The 17,494-nt window shown below is 53.8% G+C and overlaps 2 protein-coding genes across 4 annotated transcripts; both read left to right on the top strand.

Annotated features, from left to right (window-relative positions):
* Positions 1 to 4,207: 4,207 nt before the first annotated feature.
* On the top strand, positions 4,208 to 7,214 carry RPS14 (ribosomal protein S14). Its single transcript, XM_033073531.2, has 5 exons — positions 4,208 to 4,472; positions 5,612 to 5,762; positions 6,064 to 6,225; positions 6,399 to 6,475; positions 7,106 to 7,214. Exons 2-5 carry the CDS (start codon positions 5,614 to 5,616, stop codon positions 7,171 to 7,173), a joined length of 456 nt encoding a protein of 151 aa, XP_032929422.1. The 5' UTR covers positions 4,208 to 4,472; positions 5,612 to 5,613; the 3' UTR covers positions 7,174 to 7,214.
* Positions 7,215 to 13,415: 6,201 nt separating this feature from the next.
* Positions 13,416 to 17,475, top strand: CD74 (CD74 molecule). Of its 3 annotated transcripts, none has more exons than XM_033073143.1 (9): positions 13,416 to 13,518; positions 14,757 to 14,932; positions 15,046 to 15,146; positions 15,234 to 15,287; positions 15,479 to 15,574; positions 15,749 to 15,839; positions 16,181 to 16,369; positions 16,682 to 16,774; positions 16,889 to 17,475. In XM_033073143.1, the coding sequence occupies exons 1-9, from the start codon at positions 13,448 to 13,450 to the stop codon at positions 16,891 to 16,893; spliced, it is 876 nt and encodes a 291-aa protein (XP_032929034.1). In that variant the 5' UTR covers positions 13,416 to 13,447; the 3' UTR covers positions 16,894 to 17,475. The 3 variants fall into 3 exon arrangements, with proteins under 3 accessions (XP_032929034.1, XP_032929033.1, XP_032929035.1); XM_033073142.1 differs by having other exon boundaries at positions 16,886 to 17,475; XM_033073144.1 differs by lacking the exon at positions 16,181 to 16,369 and having other exon boundaries at positions 16,886 to 17,475.
* Positions 17,476 to 17,494: the final 19 nt, after the last annotated feature.

Genomic DNA, 17,494 nt, shown 5'->3' with positions numbered 1-17,494 from the left:
CAGTCAAACCTGAGGTCATCCCCAGCCTCCTCCCAATCTGCAGAATCCAAGCATCATTTCAGGGTGCTGGTTTCAGCTTTTCCTCCCCGACTTCAAGATAAGCACAAGGGCCACATCCAAGTTACTGGCTGGCTGCCCCCAACCTGCAAGCACACACACAAAATTCCCTTCATTCCTCAGAGAGGGGGAAAATGAGCTGCTCCACTCCTGCCCTGCCCTCGGAGGCTGCTGGGGACTGTGCCGGCATGTGGAGACACGCTCCAGTCCAGAGTTAATCACCCAGACAAGCCGCCCAGGTCTGTGTCACTGCCCATGTTAGAAGGGATGCGCTGCATTAAGACAATCCTGTCAGGTTTCGTGTCCAGCCCATGGGGACAAGTTTCATGTCCACTCTGTGGGGATGAGATGTGGCAGAAGGTCTGCTGGCTTTGGTTTAGGCACCATACTCTGGGAGAGCTTCTGACCGAACAAGACTCGAGGAAGCAATTTCAATCAACAAGCAGAGAAACAAACAAAAGGAAAACAAGAAAGGAAATTGTAGGGAAAGAGACACAAAAAATGGCAGACTATTATGGCTGCAAATTTTCTAAGTGCTCATTGAAGTCAAAGACTTCTTATCCTTAAACATTTCACTTCCCTCACAAGCTTTTTCTCTGAAGACGCCTGAATATTTTACAAATGCCAAAGTTACTTAAAAGCTCAGAAAACAAAAAAGGACAAACAACAAGTTTTATTCAACTGCGAACTGCTGTAAAGGGTATTAAAGGGATTATTTTTTTTTCAGCCTTAAACGATTTGCAAACTCAGCCTGAAAAAAGTATCTCCCTTGGGAACAGCATTCTGAGGCCATACTAACCTCCGCCAGAGGAGATTCATGCACAAATCATTGAGCAAAAAGCCAGCAATGAGTAATCAAAGGCATGCACCAAACTCCAAGAACAATCTGCAGAATCCACAATCTCAAGCGGTAAAGTTTTCCACTGAATAATTTCTTCTGAGAAAAAGGAATTTTTTGAATTCTAGGTCTGGCATTTGTGAATACTTTTTTTTTTTTTTTAAGAAGAAACGACTTACTGGAAACAGAAAGCTGCTCAGAAAGGCACTGGGATTTATTAATACCAGCTCTGCCATTTTACATGAGTATCAGGTAGCTTTTTTCTTGCCTGTCTTCTGTTTGCAAACACAAAGGAAACCAATTCCTTTCCTGTGTGCTTTAAGCTACAGGCTCTTCTCCAGCACATCTGTCAGAAAGCAGTTCAGCGGCTTTCCTCCACATTGTTTCCAATTTATTAATCAACACTTCCAGCTCCCTACTGAGTTACAGCCACATTATGGTCCCCTTGAAGTCCATGGCAGCACTTCCACCAACTTCATTAGGACCAGAAACTCGCTCTTGAAGTCTCTGCCAATTCCTTAAGTGCTTTAACTTCAGCATTGGAGATTTCTGTTTTAATCTTCTTACGCCTGTTCCTGACACATCGTTTTACATGTGTGCATGCACCAACTGCCCTTCTTGAAACTAAAAATGCCCTTAAAGGCAAATGGAAAAGTGTGGGGATTTTTTAAACCTGTGAATGGTGCATTTGCCATGGCTGTTAGAAATGCCATCTTGAGGGGTCTGTTAGACAGCCCCAACTGCAGACTCTGCTCCATATCAGGCAGACAGCTGGGGTTCAACCTGCTGCAGGGGGAATTTTGGCCTCTTCCAGTTCCAGTCTCTGTTTCAAGGCCACCGGTAAGGCCACTGGTCCACGGCTTGTGGGAACAAGTCACAGCCATGGAAACAGTGATATCTGAGCACCACAAATTCCTTCTTGTGGGAATCCCGGAGCTGGGGCCTTCGCAGGTCAGGCCAGTCACTTCCCACTGACCCCTCTCAGCCTGAACCAGTTTACTCCAAGGCCAAAACCCGGCAAGAGAAGACCTTAGAAGCAGAATTCCCATTTGCCTGGCTTTTTCGTTTAGTCACTGGCTGAGTTATGAAATCCGCCTGCAGCGTCACCGTGTCTGTGGGTTTCCCATGGGCTGGAGAGGCTATTACCAAGGAGCAGCTGGAATGTTAATTACCCATTAAGGAACTAAATCTGGGGGATTTCTCAAAGCAAATACACATCATCTCTGGCACTGACCCCGCAGAGGCCTGAGCATCCTTCCCAGCCAGGCTGGAGGACGCAATCCTTGTGGCCCCTGCTGGGTGCCTCCCTTTTCATTCCAGCCAGGGAAGGCTCTCAGCACCGTCCCCAGCAGGACAGCCTGGCTGGAGCTGCCATTCGAGCCTCAGGAACATTTTGCAGGGCAGGCAGCTCCCTTGTGGACACACCAGAACTAGTGCAAGGCATAGTGAAAGGGAAGAATATGTCCCAGGGAGTGGAGAAAGCTTCATCCTGCTCAGAGGCTGGAGGGACTGGGAGCAGTCTGTCTCCCAACAACTTTGAGGTAGCACAGGATTTTGAAAGAGTGGGTTAATTCTTTTAGCAGCTCATATTTTTTTCAGCCTGTTGCCCATAAGTGGAGGTATCCTTGCCTCTGGCTTGCATTTGTTCCAAGGGAATATCCATAGACTTGTACAGTCCTCTTGGAGGATTGTCACAGGCAGCGCTGCATGGGTGGCTCCATGAGGACAAACCCACCCTGCCAGGCTGCCTGTGCACCCCTCACTGCCCCCAGGCTCCTCCTCAGACAAGGCACCCGCAGCACACGTGTCCTGACACAGGCTGACCTCTGCAGCACTCCCTGCTGCTGACTCTTTCCTTCCTCTTTCCTCCAAATCAGGCCACAGCCGCTGTCACTAGAGCTCCCGGCTGGAATTACAGCAGCTCTGCGTGTGTATTTTAAAAGCCTCCCTTCAATATTCAATCAGGAAGATCCCTGATGCAGTGGAAAAACTGTATCAAACACAGGAGCAAGTGAAGGTGTTCCATGGGTCAAGATGGGGGTTACAGTGACATCCCTGAGCACAAAGAGCTTCCCCAGAGAAAACTCCCAGCACGGGTGGGGGCAGTGCAGAGGGAGCCTTAAGGACAAAACCTCTTTTCTCCGGTGACAGCCCAGAGGTTTGCATCCTGGAGTGCTTGCCCAGAGAAAGGAAAAGGTATGGGAAATCTGGATGGGCAATATGGACAAGTGGATGCTACCCTAAAAACACACAGCACCCCACAGCTGCAGAGGTGATGGACATGAGATAGGAGGCAGAAGTTTCTGACAGCACCAAATACTATCAGTCAAGCAGAAATGCTGGACCCTCCCTGCAGATGTTTCCAGGCCTTTGAATGGCACAGCCTCATCAGCAGTGCTGTTATAAGGAGCCTCCCTTGTACAGATGATGCTCCTCCATCAGCCCAGCTCTGAGCACAGTTCTGGGTGCAGATCTGAACTTCTGTCAGGTGTCCCCATATCGGGACCCACGGGTGCTCCTGCTCTGTCCCTCACACCTCAGCTCCATGTGGCTCAGAGCTCTCTGTTTCCCAGACACAGCTCAACACCAGGTGAAGCAGCTGGAAGGAGGGCAGGATCATGCCCAGGAAGCATCTCATCAGCACTATAAACTCAATTTCATTGTGTCTCTGTTCCGAAGGATTTTGGTGTTCCCCATCTAACTCTCCTGAGCACTTCTAAAATCACTTGGAAACAGAAAATATTGCCTTTCTGGACCACTTTTATGTAAAAATTTACAAATTGACATTCTCTTTGTAGAGGTGGAACAAACCTCCCCGATCACAGCTCAGGGAGGTGTTCCTGTGCCATCACTCACAGTTCACAGTTGCTTCTCTGCTTCTCCCATCAGCTGCCAGAGCTCCTGAGAGATTCCAGCGGGACTGAAACCTCTCCCATCAGCTCCTTGACAAAAACATGCCACTTGCACATATCAAACCACCACATACATTGTCTTGTGGGTGGATTCCCAAACACCTCTCGCAATCCTGAGCTCGGGGCAGGGGCAAGCAGCTGCCTGGAGACCCGCAGGGCCCCTCACCGCGCTCAGTCCCGACAGCAGAGCGAGGGGAAAAGGCTACACCCCAACCTGGCTCTAGCTGAGCCGGAACAGAGCCGACTGCAGCAGGGGGAAGCAGGATGCTTGCTGGAATTACACCATTTCCCTACAGTTGTTTTTTAAACCGGTTCGTTTGCAAAGCTCTCCCGGGCCGGCTCCGTCTGAAGCGCGTACACCCACACGCGCCCGCCGCCATCTTGGGGAGGGACCCGGGGGAAGGGCGTCGCCATCTTGGGAAGGTCGGGCCGGCGGGAGAATTGTGTGAGGGGCGAGGCGGCCGCGCTATCCTGGGGAGATCGGCCCGGCTTGGCCTCGGGAGAGACGGGCACGGTTTGGCCCGGCCCGGAGGGATCGGTACACGGCCCTGCGACTGCGGCAGCGGACACGCCGCCTCCCGCTACCCCTTCCGGGTGAGGCGGTGACCCACGCCCCCTGACCCCGCCGCTTCCTTTCCGCGGCCGCCGCCGGAGCAGACGGGCAGGTGAGTCCGGGCCGCGCCGGATCCGCCGCCATCCGCCCGCCCGCGCCTCGCCGCGGCCTCCGCGCCCGCCGTCCGCCCTCGGGGGACCGGGGCTGCGCGGGGCAGCGCGCTCGGCGCGGGGGAGGCGCGCTCGGCGGAGCGGGGCCATGGGCCGCGGGAGAGCCGCGGGCTGGAGTAGCGGAGCGCCCGGCTGGGGTGCTGGGCCCCGGGCCGGCCCTCCCCCGGAGCCGGAGCGGTCGGGGCCGCGATGAAACGCGGCGCGTTGGTCGCCCAGAGCTCGATGCCGGCCGTGCAGCGTGTGCCGTGTGGGCCTCGCTGGCCTGGGGACGGCGCTGTCCGTGGAGCCCGTGCGCCATGGATGTGTCGAGAAAGAGTTGTGGTGCTATCGGAGTGGCTGCGCAGACACTGCTGTTAATTGATGTTACCGTGCTCAGGGCTGTTGGTGGAGAGGGCACCGCCGAGAGTGAACGTGGGTTGTGTTGGGGTTGTTTGCCTCGGTGCAGTGGCCGGCCGGACATCTCCCTAGTGTAGGGCGCCGGCTGTAGCAGGAGTTTGGCAGGAGGGGGCAATAGGGAACCATTTTTCTATGCTTGGGAACGCATGCACAGAATCCCCGGCCATCAAACCGAGCACAGCCCAACTGTCTCTCATTGCTAGGTGTGGGCTTCAGGGGCAGGAGACTTAGCTGGGCTAGTCCCGAGGATGTGGTTGGGAGACCAATAACAGAAGAACCCAAGCAGATACTTGAAAAGTCTGCAGACTCGGGGCTTACTGACTGCTGGGTCTGTAGTAATTGTTTGGTTTGGTGTTTTCTTTCCATAAACCCCCATAAACAAGGGGAAATGCTTAGTATTGCTGGTTATCAAGGAAATTATTTCCCTTGTGTACTGCTGTAGTGGGACCTGGGGACATCAGCTGCCATGAAGTGGAGCAGGATAGAGACTCCACTAAACAGCTGTAGGTGCCAGCATACAGCAATGCTGGGAATCCTGTGGTTTATAAAAAACTTACCTGTGTTTTGCCAGTGGTAACTCATCTTTCTTGCTTCGTAAAAGGTTGAAATAGCAGGAATTTAATAAAATCCTGTAACAATGCTGAGAAACTACCCACACTCATAAATTTCTTTTGTTGTTGTTCAGAAATGGCACCTCGTAAAGGCAAGGAAAAGAAGGAAGAGCAGGTCATCAGCTTGGGACCACAGGTTGCTGAAGGAGAGAATGTGTTTGGTGTCTGCCACATCTTTGCCTCCTTCAATGACACTTTCGTCCATGTGACCGATCTGTCCGGCAAGTAAGTGTGGGGCAGGCATCACCTTGCTACAGTACCCAGCTCATTCAGGTGTGAGAGTAGAAACTGGGTTTGGAAAGAGGTTCCACTAAAATCCTTGAGTTTCTGCTGGGCTTCATGCGTGGTGCATAGACATGAACTGGGTGGCTTGGTGAGCTCTTCTGATCAAGATAGTGTTCAGGGTGCTGTACGGCTTATTGATCTGGTAACATTGGAAACAATGGGTCCTGACTGTACCCAGACTCTGGTGTGGGGGAAGAACAAGGAATGGCTTTCCTCTGAGCATCACCTTTTCCTTCTGTAGGGAAACCATCTGCCGTGTGACCGGTGGGATGAAGGTGAAGGCAGACAGAGATGAGTCCTCTCCCTACGCGGCCATGCTGGCGGCCCAGGACGTTGCCCAGAGGTGCAAGGAGTTGGGCATCACCGCCCTGCACATCAAGCTGCGTGCAACTGGGGGCAACAGGTACAGCAGGAGGGCTGGGACACTGATGGGGACATGGCTGTGAGGGCTGATGGTGAATAGGCGTGGAACATGAGGAGAGTGGTTTGGCATGGAGAGTGTGATTTTCATATTGCTGTTTGTAAACTCAGCTTCTGAGTCATTAAAGGGGTTGTTGGTTCTGACTCTCTTCCCAGGACCAAGACTCCTGGACCTGGTGCCCAGTCAGCCCTGAGAGCTCTGGCCCGCTCTGGAATGAAGATTGGCCGCATTGGTGAGTGAGGAAAAAATGGATTATGTAGGGAAATGAGCTTTGTAGGCATCTTGATCTTAACTTTAGGATCTTCTTCCTGGCTGCTTAGATGGCACCAATGAAAGGATTTCATGTAAACAAATCCTTAAATTGACAAATTGACCAGTAGGTGGTGAGAGCAGTACTCAGAACCCAGGTTTCTGTGTGCAGGGCAAACCCCAGCTTGGAGCAGAATGCTGCTGCTGCCCCTCTGATGTCACATGGCTGTTCAGTCACTTAAAAATACCTTGCTGGTCTCAGTGATTCAGTAATAGTGACGTTCTCCAGCTGTTGTAGGGAGAGTCCTGAACTTTGTGGGGAAGCCACAAGATGCAGTGGCAGTGATTGTGCTGAAAATTCTTCAAGCATCCTGCATTTCTTTTGAAATGCTGTGGCTGCTTGGTTTAAGTGGGATGGGAGATGGGAATTTTTGCTTGCTAAGTGTTAAAGCCCTGGGTACCCAGCCTGTGGCAAGTTCCCAAATACCTTCACTCCATGGGGAGTTCCTTCTGCGTGTCTCCTGTGGTCTCCAAGTGCTGATGTGTTTGGTGATGGCTGTGCCCAGGTGGGGGCACCTCTGGAAGGTAACTGTTGTGGATTTTCTCCCTGCAGAGGATGTCACCCCCATCCCCTCCGACAGCACTCGCAGGAAGGGTGGTCGCCGTGGACGTCGTCTGTAACCAGCGCAGCACCTTCTGTTATTAAAACTTTCTTAAACCTCTCTTCAACTCTGTGTTTTCTTACTGGGGTGTGCTCAGAAGCCAGGGGGTTTCAGTTTAATTCCAGCCACAGATGGCTTGTGCTCTGGAGCGGGGCCTCTGGCGTGGAGGGGAACTAGGCTGGCCAAAGCCATAGAGGCCTTGGGCTTCATGTAGCAAAAGCTGGTTTCAGAATTAGTCATGATCTCTTGCATCTCCTGGAAAAGAAAGGTGGGCTGGGAACAAGCAACTGCTGCTGGGTTTTCTGCAAAATGTTGCTTAATGCATCACTTCCCCTTTCTGTGGAAAAAGTGCTCTCTCTGCCTGGACATCTCTGTTCCTAAGCCAGCATTTCCCTTGGCACAGCCGGAGTGTTTTGCTTGTTATTTTATATGTGGCCATGGAAAAAGTTAGAATAAACTTCCCTTACTGTCTTAAACGTGCACCATTTGCCGTTTGGATCACTGTTTTCCTGTACTTGAAGTGTTCGTTGCTCTGTGTGGAGGTGTTGAAAACATGAAACCAGAAGCAGCTGAGCCAACATGGAGCTGAAGGAGGAGGGGACAGGACACAGGAGAGGAGGGAGTTACGCTGTTACCAGCAGCTCCACTCTGGCTTTTTATACACACTGGGTACAGTGAAAGCTGTTGCTGTTCTCCTTAGCCGCCCAGGTGCAGGGTGGGGTTTTCCTCCTGCCAGCAGCGGGGAGGTTCAAAGAGAGTTCTAAGCAGTGTGGGGGGCAGCAGTGTGGCAGGTCTCTGAGGGCATGGCATGGCATTTTGTGGGGGCAGAGTAAGCAGACAGGGTTTCACGTTTCCTCCTGCTAGTGGGGTTTTTAGTTCGTTGCGACTTGGTTGGTTGGTTTTGGGTTGTTTTGTTAGTAATGGTTTTTATATGATCGAAAACTGCTGTTAGTAAAGGTGTATGTAGCCAAATAAAACTCTCCAAAAAGGATGTGTCTGTCCAGACCCCTTCCTGTGTGGAGTGTTTGAGCTTATCAGTGGTACCAGGGGGCATTGCAGAAGAAGCCTGACTGCGGTGTGAACAGGTGGATGATCTCCTTTCACTGGTGGCCGAGCTTAGGGAGGAAGGTGAAGGACTAAGGAGTATTCGGGAAAGTGAAAGGGACATAGATTGGTGGAGGCCCACCAGGAGTCAGAGGAGTCCCATGCCTCCTACTGTCAGGTAATAGGAGGACACCTGGTGGATGAAGGAGAGTGGAAATGGGTTCCTGCTTGGAAAGGTAATAAAAGTTCCTCGTAATCCCCATCACCTACCCAGGTGCTACTTCAGAATAGGTGTGAGGCCCTGGATCTAGAGGGTCAGCCAGATGACATAGGAGAAAATGTGTCTGGAAAGCTTCCCAATTACACTTCATGTGTCACATGGATCACCACCTCTAACATTGAGAAGAAAAGAAGGGTAGTAGTAGTGGGTGAGGGCCCTGTATGTTGACTGGACCCATGCCACAGGGAGATTTGCTGCCTGGGGTCAGGTTTTTTAGGGAGTATTGAGGGGGTTGATAGGCATGTAGGAAAAAAATTAGAGAGGCTGAAACTCAGAACTTAATTTGGCAACTTTTGTGAAGGACAATAAAAAATGTTTTTATAAATAGATTAACAGCAAAAGGACGGGTAAGACCAACCTTTGTTCTCTATTGGATGTGGGAGAGAACTTAGCAACTGCAGCTGTGGAGAAGGAGGGGGTGCTTAACGCCTTCTTTGCCTGTTTTTTTAGGGGGAAGACAGTTTGTCCTCAAGACAACTGTCCTCTTGGAGTGTCATATAGTGTCAGGAAGCAGAATGGTCCCCCATTATCCAGGAGGAGGAACTGCTGAGCCACTTGGGTATTCATAAATCTGTGGGCCCAGATGGGATCCACCCCAGGGTGATGAGGGAGTTTGCAGATGAGCTTGCAAAGCCTCTCTCCATCATTTACCAACAGTCCTGGCTCTCTGATGAGGTTCCAGATGAAGCTGGCCAGTGTGACACCCATTCACAAAAAGGGTGGGGAGGACGATCCTGGTAACTATAGGCCAGTTAGCCTGACCTCAGTGCCTGGTAAGGTAATGGAACAGTTTATACTGGGTGCCATCACACAGCATCCAGCTGGGGATGAGGCACCAGTGGTGTCCCTCAGGGGTCTGTGCTGGGGCTAGTCCTGTTCAATATTTTTATTGATGACATGGATGAGGGTATTGAGTCCTTCATTAGTAAATTTGCAGATGACACTAAGCTGGGAGCATGTGTCAATCTGTTGGAAGGCAGGAGGGCTCTGCAGAGAGACCTGGAATGGTTGAATGGATGGGCAGAGTCCAGTGGGATGAGGTTTAACATGTCCAAGTGCTGAGCCTGCATTTTGGCCACAACAACCCCCTACAATGTTGTAGGCTGGGGACGATGTGGCTGGACAGTGCCCAGGCAGGAAGGGACCTGGGGTGCTGGTCAGCAGCAGGATGGACATGAGCCAGCAGTGTGCCCTGGTGGCCAAGAAGGCCAATGGCTCCTGGCCTGGATCAGGAACAGTGTGGCCAGCAGGAGGAGGAGGGAGGTCATTCTTCCCCTGTACTCAGCACTGGTGAGGCCACACCTCGAGTGCTGTGTCCAGTTCTGGGCCCTCAGTTTAGGAAGGACGTTGAGACACTTGAGCACATCCAGAGGGGTTTGGAACACAAGCCCTGTGAGGAACGGCCTGGAGGTGACTCAGAGGTGACCCCATCACTCTCTGCAATTCCTGAAAGCTGGTTGTAGTCAGGTGGGGCTTGGTCTCTTTCTCCAGGCAGCACTGACAGAAGCAGAGGACACAGCCTTAAGATGTGCCAGGGGAGATACAGGTTGGATATCAGGAAAACATTTTTCATGGAAAGAGTGATCTAGTACTGGAATTGTCTACCTGGGGAGGTGGTGGAGTCACCATCCCTGGATGTGTTTCAAAAAAGATTGGATACGGCACTTGGTGCCATGGCTTAGTTGAGGTGTTAGGGCATGGGTTGGACTCGACAATCTTAAAGATTTCGTCCAACCCAGTGATTGTGTGATTGTGTATGTTCTGTGTAAGTTACTCTGTCCCAGGGGACATCACCTTGGCTGCTTCATGGGGCACATCTGGGGAGAGCTCTACAGCAAAAATCCAACACAGGACCTTTGCTGTGGCAAAAACTCAGCAGACTCTGCTTGTCTCCCAGTGCAGGGGAAGATGTTTCCACTTCCTTCCTCTGCTGCCCACCCTGGTCCAGGCAGGTTCTGCCCTGCTGGTTTATAGAGCAGATGTAGAAAGGGGAAGGTCTCTGCTCTATAGGAAGGTGGATTTACTCTGTTAACCCTTAATCCTTGGAAGCTGGAGCCATGCAGGTGCACACAGGGCTGGCTGAGCCGAGTCACTGTACACCCAGCGTGTGCCACGTGCTGCCCTGGCAGTGCTGTGCCCTGGGCAAGCTGGTGCCTGGGCTCACGGCACAATTAAAGGTAAAAATTGCTTTGTTTCTCAGCTGACCTGATGTCTTTGAAGCAGCTTCCTGTGTTTATGCATAACCCCAAAGAGGAAATGATAAATGAGGAAAAGAAACCAAAGCCTCAGCTCAGGGCAGCTTCCTGGCCCATGTCCTGGGACTTTTTGGAGGGAAAGGCCCTCCTGTCAGAGGTGCTTGGATCTCCTGGCTCCTGACAGTCCCTGGCCTGACCCAACTGGCTTGTTTAGAACGATTCAGTGAGGAACTGAATCACCTGCACCCCCCTGAAGCTGGGTGATGGCTTCTGGGCTGCATGGGTGGGGACACTGTGCCTGCCCACCCTGTGTCACCCTGGCAGGGTGGAGGGCATGGGGCTGTTCGGGGCTGTGCTCCATCCCCCAGTCAGTGGTCACTGGTGAGGCCTGTGCCTCACCCTTTCCCCTCAAGTTTCCCCAGGGCTGATCTTGTGCTGTTGAGAGTGTCACCTCAGGGTGGGTGGGAAATGTGGTTCTGTTTCCCAAATCTTTGTGGAGGGTCTGGGAGCTGAGAGGTGTGAGACAAGGCCCAGCTGGTGATGAATGGCTTCCTGTGAATGCCTGCTGGGTTACTCTACCTCACTGCCTGAAATAATTGCTCTGCTGGCTTGGTCCTCATCAGAGTCCTGAAATCACTCCTTGCTCCAGATGGCTTTTTTCCCCTCAAAAAAAGACTTGTGAAGTTTTTGATAGGCAGCGCCAAATACAAAGCCTTGGGGTAACAGGGTGGTGACAATTCATTGCCAGCCTCAGGTGATGGGAGAGTGAGGAGGGTCAGACAGGCTGGAAACTGCTCTCTGAAAGCGTCTGTGTCTTCCCTGTAAAATCAGTTCAGAGGCTGAGAACACACTGAGTGTCACAGCCCTGGGCAGAAAGTTGTGTGTGAAGCACTGAAGAGCTGACTGGGAATGTCTGTGTGGAGCAGGGGCTGACTTAGGGCTGGCAGTGCTCCTCCATGGGGCTCGAGGGGCTCAGCCTGCCTGGAAGGGGGCTGTTCCCCACCCCCAGATTATCACCCACGTTTGTGGTTTGCAGAGCCAGCCCAGCTCCATGGAATCGCTGGGGTTTCGTTTGTGAAGTTCCTGTTCAGACTTTCTCTGGTTCCCCTTATGGCTGAGGGCAGTCACAGAATGCACCAGGAGCATGGCCTAGAGGCAGGGATTTTTGGGATCTTCCCAAAATGAGGAGTTGACTGGGGGCTGGAGCTGTGAGGAAAACCTGTGTGTCCCCCAAAAGTCCCAGTGCCCATAAGGGGAGAGACAAAAAAATGTATGGAAGGCTTTTGTGTTCTTTTCTTTCCCCCTAAATATTTTTCTTCCCCTTTTTAAAACTTGTCTTTCTTTCCCTTTTCTCTTCATGTCCTCTCACTTTTTATTTTCTTTTCAAACCCGTCTGATGGTTTCTAAATGCAGCTTTGTTAGAGGTGTGGGGTGAGGCTGACGGACACCCCTGGACTGGTGCTGTGTGAACCCCTGGGTACTCAGGCCCTTCTCAGCAGGGTTTCAGGGTTTGGACCATGCTCCAGGCACCAAAACCCTTCCCTGTGTGGGTCTGCAGTTTCCTGCCTGGAAAGAAGGAGCATTGCCCCACCGTGTTTCCTCCAGGAACAGCATCTGCCAGGAGACCATGCCCAACTCCCTGTAAGTGCTCTGAAATGAGCCCTTTGCCTGCCTTCCCAGGGCTGTCCTGCCAGCTGAGAGGCTCAGGACTCAATCAGGAAAAGAAATGGAGTCGCTGAAACAACATGTCCCTGCTTGCCCAGTGGGTTTGCCAGGTAGGGTTAGGTAGGACTTTTAATTCCACACTTGCAGTTTCACTTTTGGCTAAACTCTGCCCGTGGTCGTGTTGAGTCCTGATGCTGGAGCCAGCGTAGTGCTGGGCTCTGTGTGACCCTCGGCCCAGCATGGGCACTGGGGTGTGTTACCCCTGGGCTGCTCTGGGACATTGTTTAAAACTATCAAAAACCAGCATTATGGGCTGGATGGCTGCTCCTGGCCATGTAGCATTTGTGGGGCTGTGGGGGGGCTCATTTCCCCACTCCCACTGGTGCTTTGGGGTCACTCCCCATAAGGGGCTGCCCCTCCTCTCTTGGCTTTGTGGGTTCAGCCCCAGGAAGCTGCTGGAGGCCAAGGAAAGAGGGGAGTGCCACAAGAATGGAGGGTTTGAAAGCCCTTGATCCTTTAGTCATCACCTCCTCAGCCTCAAGAACCCCCACACAGGGAGAGCCCAAAGTGACCCTCAAGGAGGGCCTTGAGCCCAAGTGCAGCTTTTCCTCAGCACAAGGGAGGCCAGAGAGGAGGGGTTACCCTGGCACTGTGCCCCTGCTCAGCTTTTGGTGTGGGGGGTCTTCCCCATGGCGTCCCACCCCCATGTCCCAGCTCTGCACCCCACTTCTTTCCTCACACTTTTCCTTTCACCTCCCCAATCCCACTGCCACCTCCCTGTTCTCACCACCTGTCCCCCAGGGGTACCGGAGCCTCTGAGCCATGGCACCGGTGTCACCAGGCTGGGCACCGTGGCCTGGCATGGCGTGGGGTGGGCAGTGAAGTCCCCCTGAGCCCCCGTGGAGCTCAGGGCTCTGTCCTGCATCATTTCTGAACTGGGGACCTCTGGAGCAGAGGTCTGCCTGACAACAAGTGATGCAAGTGCCAGCAGCCAATAGGACTTTTTTTTTGGTTCCCCCCCCCGGGTGTCAGGGCAGGGTGGGGACCCGAGGGTATTTCCAGAAGCTTCACTCGGGGTGCTCATTTCCTTCGGGGAGTCCAGCGGAGCCATGGCTGACGAGCAGCGGGACCTCATCTCTGACCGCGGCAGCGGTGTGCTCAGTGTTGGGGACACCCAGAGGTGCTGCTGCTGGGGACACGGGGATGGGGCGCACGGGGAGGGCGAAGTGGGCACGGTGGGTGCGTGGTACAGGGGGGTATTGCGTTGGTTGGGGGGTGGATGGGGGTACAGTCGGGTCGAGGGGGTACAGAGTGACTATGGGACAGAGGATGGGGCACAGGCTGTGGGAATGGGGCACCGTGGAGCTAAGAGGGCCGTGGAACGGGCCAGAACGTGTCTGTAAGGCAAAGCAAGGGCACGGGGTGGCTGTGGGATGGGATAATTGCGTGGCTGTGGGATGGGATAATTGGGTGGCTGTGGGATGGGAGGCATGGGGCAGCTGTGGGACGGGGGAATTGGGTGGGTATGGGTTTGGGAGGGCACGGGGCCGTAGCGGAATTAAAGGGGACACTGCATCTCTGGGCCACCGGGGACACGGCATGGCGCTGGGGCGGCCAGGCTCGCAGGGCGGGGCAGAGAGCCATGGCGTGAAGCTTTGGGGGAAGCAGCTTTGTGGGAAAGAGGCTGTGGGACAGGCAGGCTGGTGACGCGGCCATGGGGCAGGAGCGGACCCTGGACCCGAGTGGCTTTGTGGGGCTGCCCCCCCATGTCCCAGCTCGTCCCTGTGTCCCAACCCCCGCAGGGGGGACACCCCCCAAACTTGCGGCCAATCAGAAGCCGCGGGGCGCTGACGTCAGCAGTCACCAGGCAGACGCCCCGCGCTGCGCGTCCCGCTCGGGACTTGTCCCTGGGCCGGGCAGAGTCCGCTCCTCGCCGGGCGGAGTCCGCTCCTCGCCGGGCAGCGGAGGCAGGGGGTGACCTCTGCGACACCGCTGCACCTCGACAGAGCCTCATTCACCCAGCGGGACAGGATTCGGCACAACATTTTAAAATTAAGTGCAGTCCAACGTCCCATGAGTCCTATCCTCTGCCCCATGGACCAGCGAGATTCCAAGAGGCTTCATCATCCCACAAAAGGCGATGGCCAGATTGATGTTATTCCCAAAAATCCCCTGGCAGCGCCCCCCACCCCAGCCCGTGTCCCCACTTCCCCCCGCCCCCACAGTGGGTTTCGGTTCCCGGTGTGGGGCGGTGACGCTCCTGCTGAGGTTTCACTTCTGCTCTCCGCGATGGGGGAATTTGCATTTGTCTGTCTGCAAACCCCCGGGACAGGAGTGTCTGGGGCCGCGAGGGGGTGACAGCAGGATGTCACCTCCTGCTGTCGGTGTGTGGCTGAGCTCCCTGTCCGTGTCCCGCAGGTCTGCGCTGAGGCGCAAAGCCGCCTTCTCCACACTCTCCATCCTGGTGGCCCTGCTCATCGCCGGCCAGGCTGTCACCATCTACTTCGTGTACCAGCAGAGCGGGCAGATCAGCAAGCTCACCAAGACCTCCCAGAAACTGCAGCTGGACGCTCTGCAGATGAAGATGCCTGCCAGTCAGTAGCCCCATGGGCACCAGAGTGGTGGGAGGTGGAGGGGGAGAAGGGATGAATCCCTCCTGGACCCCCCAACCCGCTTGGTGCCCCTCACAGTTCTCCTTCCTCTGCAGATGCCAAACCAGTGAACAAGATGAAGATGGCCAAGGCAAACACCCCTCTGGTCATGAGGTCCATGAATGTCCTGCATCCTGCACCCTTTGAAGACTTTCCGGTAAGAGATCCACCGCTGCTTGGCACTGCCTGCTGCCCTCAGGCCTCGGTGCTGTGCTCACACTGCCCCTTTCCCTTTTCTCTTGAGGTCAAGGCCCCTGCTAGCAACAAAACTGAGGACCAAGTGAAGCACCTGCTGCTGGTAAAGTCCCCTGCCCCCCACCCCCCACCCCACAGCTGCCTCCTGCACTGGTTTAGGGTCTCTTGGGGTGCTCAGAACTGGTGGGAGCTCCTGACCTCCTGCATTATCTGTCTGGCTGATACCAGCAGAGCTCCAGCCCTCACCCCTCAACCTCATTTTTCTTTCCACTCACTGTGGTGGTTGCTCTGCAGCAAGCAGACCCCAGCAGGATGTTCCCAGAGCTGGAGGACAACCTGATGGACAACCTGAAGCGCCTGAAGAGCACCATGACTTACACGGATTGGCAGGTCAGTGCTTGTCACTGTCATTCAAATCCGGCTTTAGCCAGGCTTGGGCTGCTCCCAGCCCAAAGCAGAAGATGGTGTTCACCACCTTGCCTGTCCAAGCCAGAGCTCAATACATGGCTCCGCTGGGGTGAACTCCCCCTATGCCCATTAACGTGCTGGACCCTCTTATTGCAGTCCTTCGAGTCCTGGATGCACAAGTGGCTGCTGTTTCAGATGGCCAAGAACCCCAAGTCAGAGGACCGCAAGGCAATCCCAGCAGAGAAAGGTACTGGGGATGGGACTGCTGAGCTGGGGAGGGTCACGGAGGTGTTGGCATGGGGCAACTCACAGGGAACCAAGCCCTCCCTCCAGTCACTGACCTATTTGTTCAGTGGGGAGCCTGTTCTGTTGCTGTTAGGATATCACAGGGCATCGCTGCCTGTAGGGCATTTGGGGTGAACAAAGGCTGAAGAGCTGGAGCCCCACCCCAAATCCTCCATCCCTAGTTAGCCTGAGCTTCAGAAAGGTCACCAAGCAGGGGCTTGTTCACCTTTAACTGTTCCTGGATAAACCCCCTGCTGAGGGGAAGGGCCTGATGGAGTGTCCCCTCTGTTTCTATTGCCCTAGTGCAAACTAAGTGCCAAGCAGAGGCCACTTTTGGGAAAGATCAGCTGGGCCGCTTCCGCCCCCAGTGTGATGAGAACGGCGACTACCTGCCCAAGCAGTGCCATTTCTCCACCGGCTTCTGCTGGTGCTGCTACAAAAACGGCACCAAGATTGAGGGCACTGAGACTCGGGGGAAGCTGGACTGCCCCGGTAGGTTGCCAGGGAGGGGATGGAGAGAAAGGAGCAGTGTCCACAGACTGCTTGGGAGCAGGGAGGAGAGCTAGGAGAGGAGGGCATCGAGGCTTCAGGGAGCACCCCCCACCCATCCTGTGCCAGTATGTGGAGGCTTTAAGGGACCCTAACAACAGCCCCCTACAGGCTGCTGGAGCCAACATGTGCAGTCAGGGTTTTCCATGAGCCCTCCTTGCCAGGGGCTCAGCAGTGGGTGCCCTCAGAGGAATGGGGGATAGGTGATGGGGCAGCCCCAGGGTACAGCACCCACACCCTGCTCTCCCGTTGCAGGCACTGCTGCTCCCAGCGCTGTCACTGCCACCACAGACACAGAGGAGATGATCTTCTCCGGGGTGGACATGCTTAAGCTGAATGCAGGCAAAAGTGAGTGACCAAATGTCCAGTCCTGGGGACTGCTGGGGAGGTTGTGAGGGAGAGGGGTTTTGGGAAGTGTTCGAGCAGTTTCACTGAGTACCTCCTCTTGTTCTCCCACAGCAGAGTAGAAGAGGATGCCAGCAATTATTTACAGCATCCCTGCCCCTTCAACTCTTTTATCTTTTCTGCTCTTATATTGCTTTTCCAAGGCGGATAACAGTGGGCATCCCTGGGTACCCTTCCCCTGCAGCAGAGCATCAGGCAGGGCTGAGCTGCCACCACCATCAGAGTCCCCTCAGAAGGTGGATAGAGCAGAATGGAAAATTATTTCAACCACATCAAATCCATAAATCCTGTTCTCTTTGGCTCGACCTCCAACATCACGCAGGCAGCAGTGCAGCTCACCCCTGCTGAAGAACTTAAGCTTCCTCACACTGAATGAACATTAAAAGCAGCAAAATAACCCCCACCAGCTTTTTAACTCACCCCCTGTAGGCTGGAGCCCTGTTAGATTAGTGGAGCAATGGGTTTTTATTGTGGAGTGCTCAGATTTGTACATAGAGATTCGCCTACAGCCTCAGCAGTGGGTAACCATGGGCAGAGGGGCTTCTAATTTTCCTGAATATATCTGATTGTTCCTTTATAAATGATCTCACAAGCTAATAATCTCAAATAAACTTTTGAATAAAAAAGCTTTGTAAGCAATTCCAGCAGGGCTCCGTGTGCTGT

This window comes from Catharus ustulatus, chromosome 15, assembly GCF_009819885.2.
Source record: "Catharus ustulatus isolate bCatUst1 chromosome 15, bCatUst1.pri.v2, whole genome shotgun sequence".
NCBI lineage: Eukaryota > Metazoa > Chordata > Aves > Passeriformes > Turdidae > Catharus > Catharus ustulatus.
Note: the sequence above shows the minus strand (reverse complement) of the source record. Positions and strands in the feature narration are given on the sequence as shown.

Coding starts and splice junctions, on each gene's coding strand:
- CD74 (XM_033073142.1), top strand. CDS start 13,448: ATGGCTGACGAGCAGCGGGACCTCATCTCTGACCGCGGCAGCGGTGTG. Junction 15,288..15,478: donor AAGTGAAGCACCTGCTGCTG/GTAAAGTCCCCT, acceptor GTTGCTCTGCAG/CAAGCAGACCCCAGCAGGAT. Junction 15,575..15,748: donor TGACTTACACGGATTGGCAG/GTCAGTGCTTGT, acceptor CTCTTATTGCAG/TCCTTCGAGTCCTGGATGCA.
- RPS14 (XM_033073531.2), top strand. CDS start 5,614: ATGGCACCTCGTAAAGGCAAGGAAAAGAAGGAAGAGCAGGTCATCAGC. Junction 5,763..6,063: donor GTGACCGATCTGTCCGGCAA/GTAAGTGTGGGG, acceptor TTCCTTCTGTAG/GGAAACCATCTGCCGTGTGA. Junction 6,226..6,398: donor CGTGCAACTGGGGGCAACAG/GTACAGCAGGAG, acceptor CTCTCTTCCCAG/GACCAAGACTCCTGGACCTG.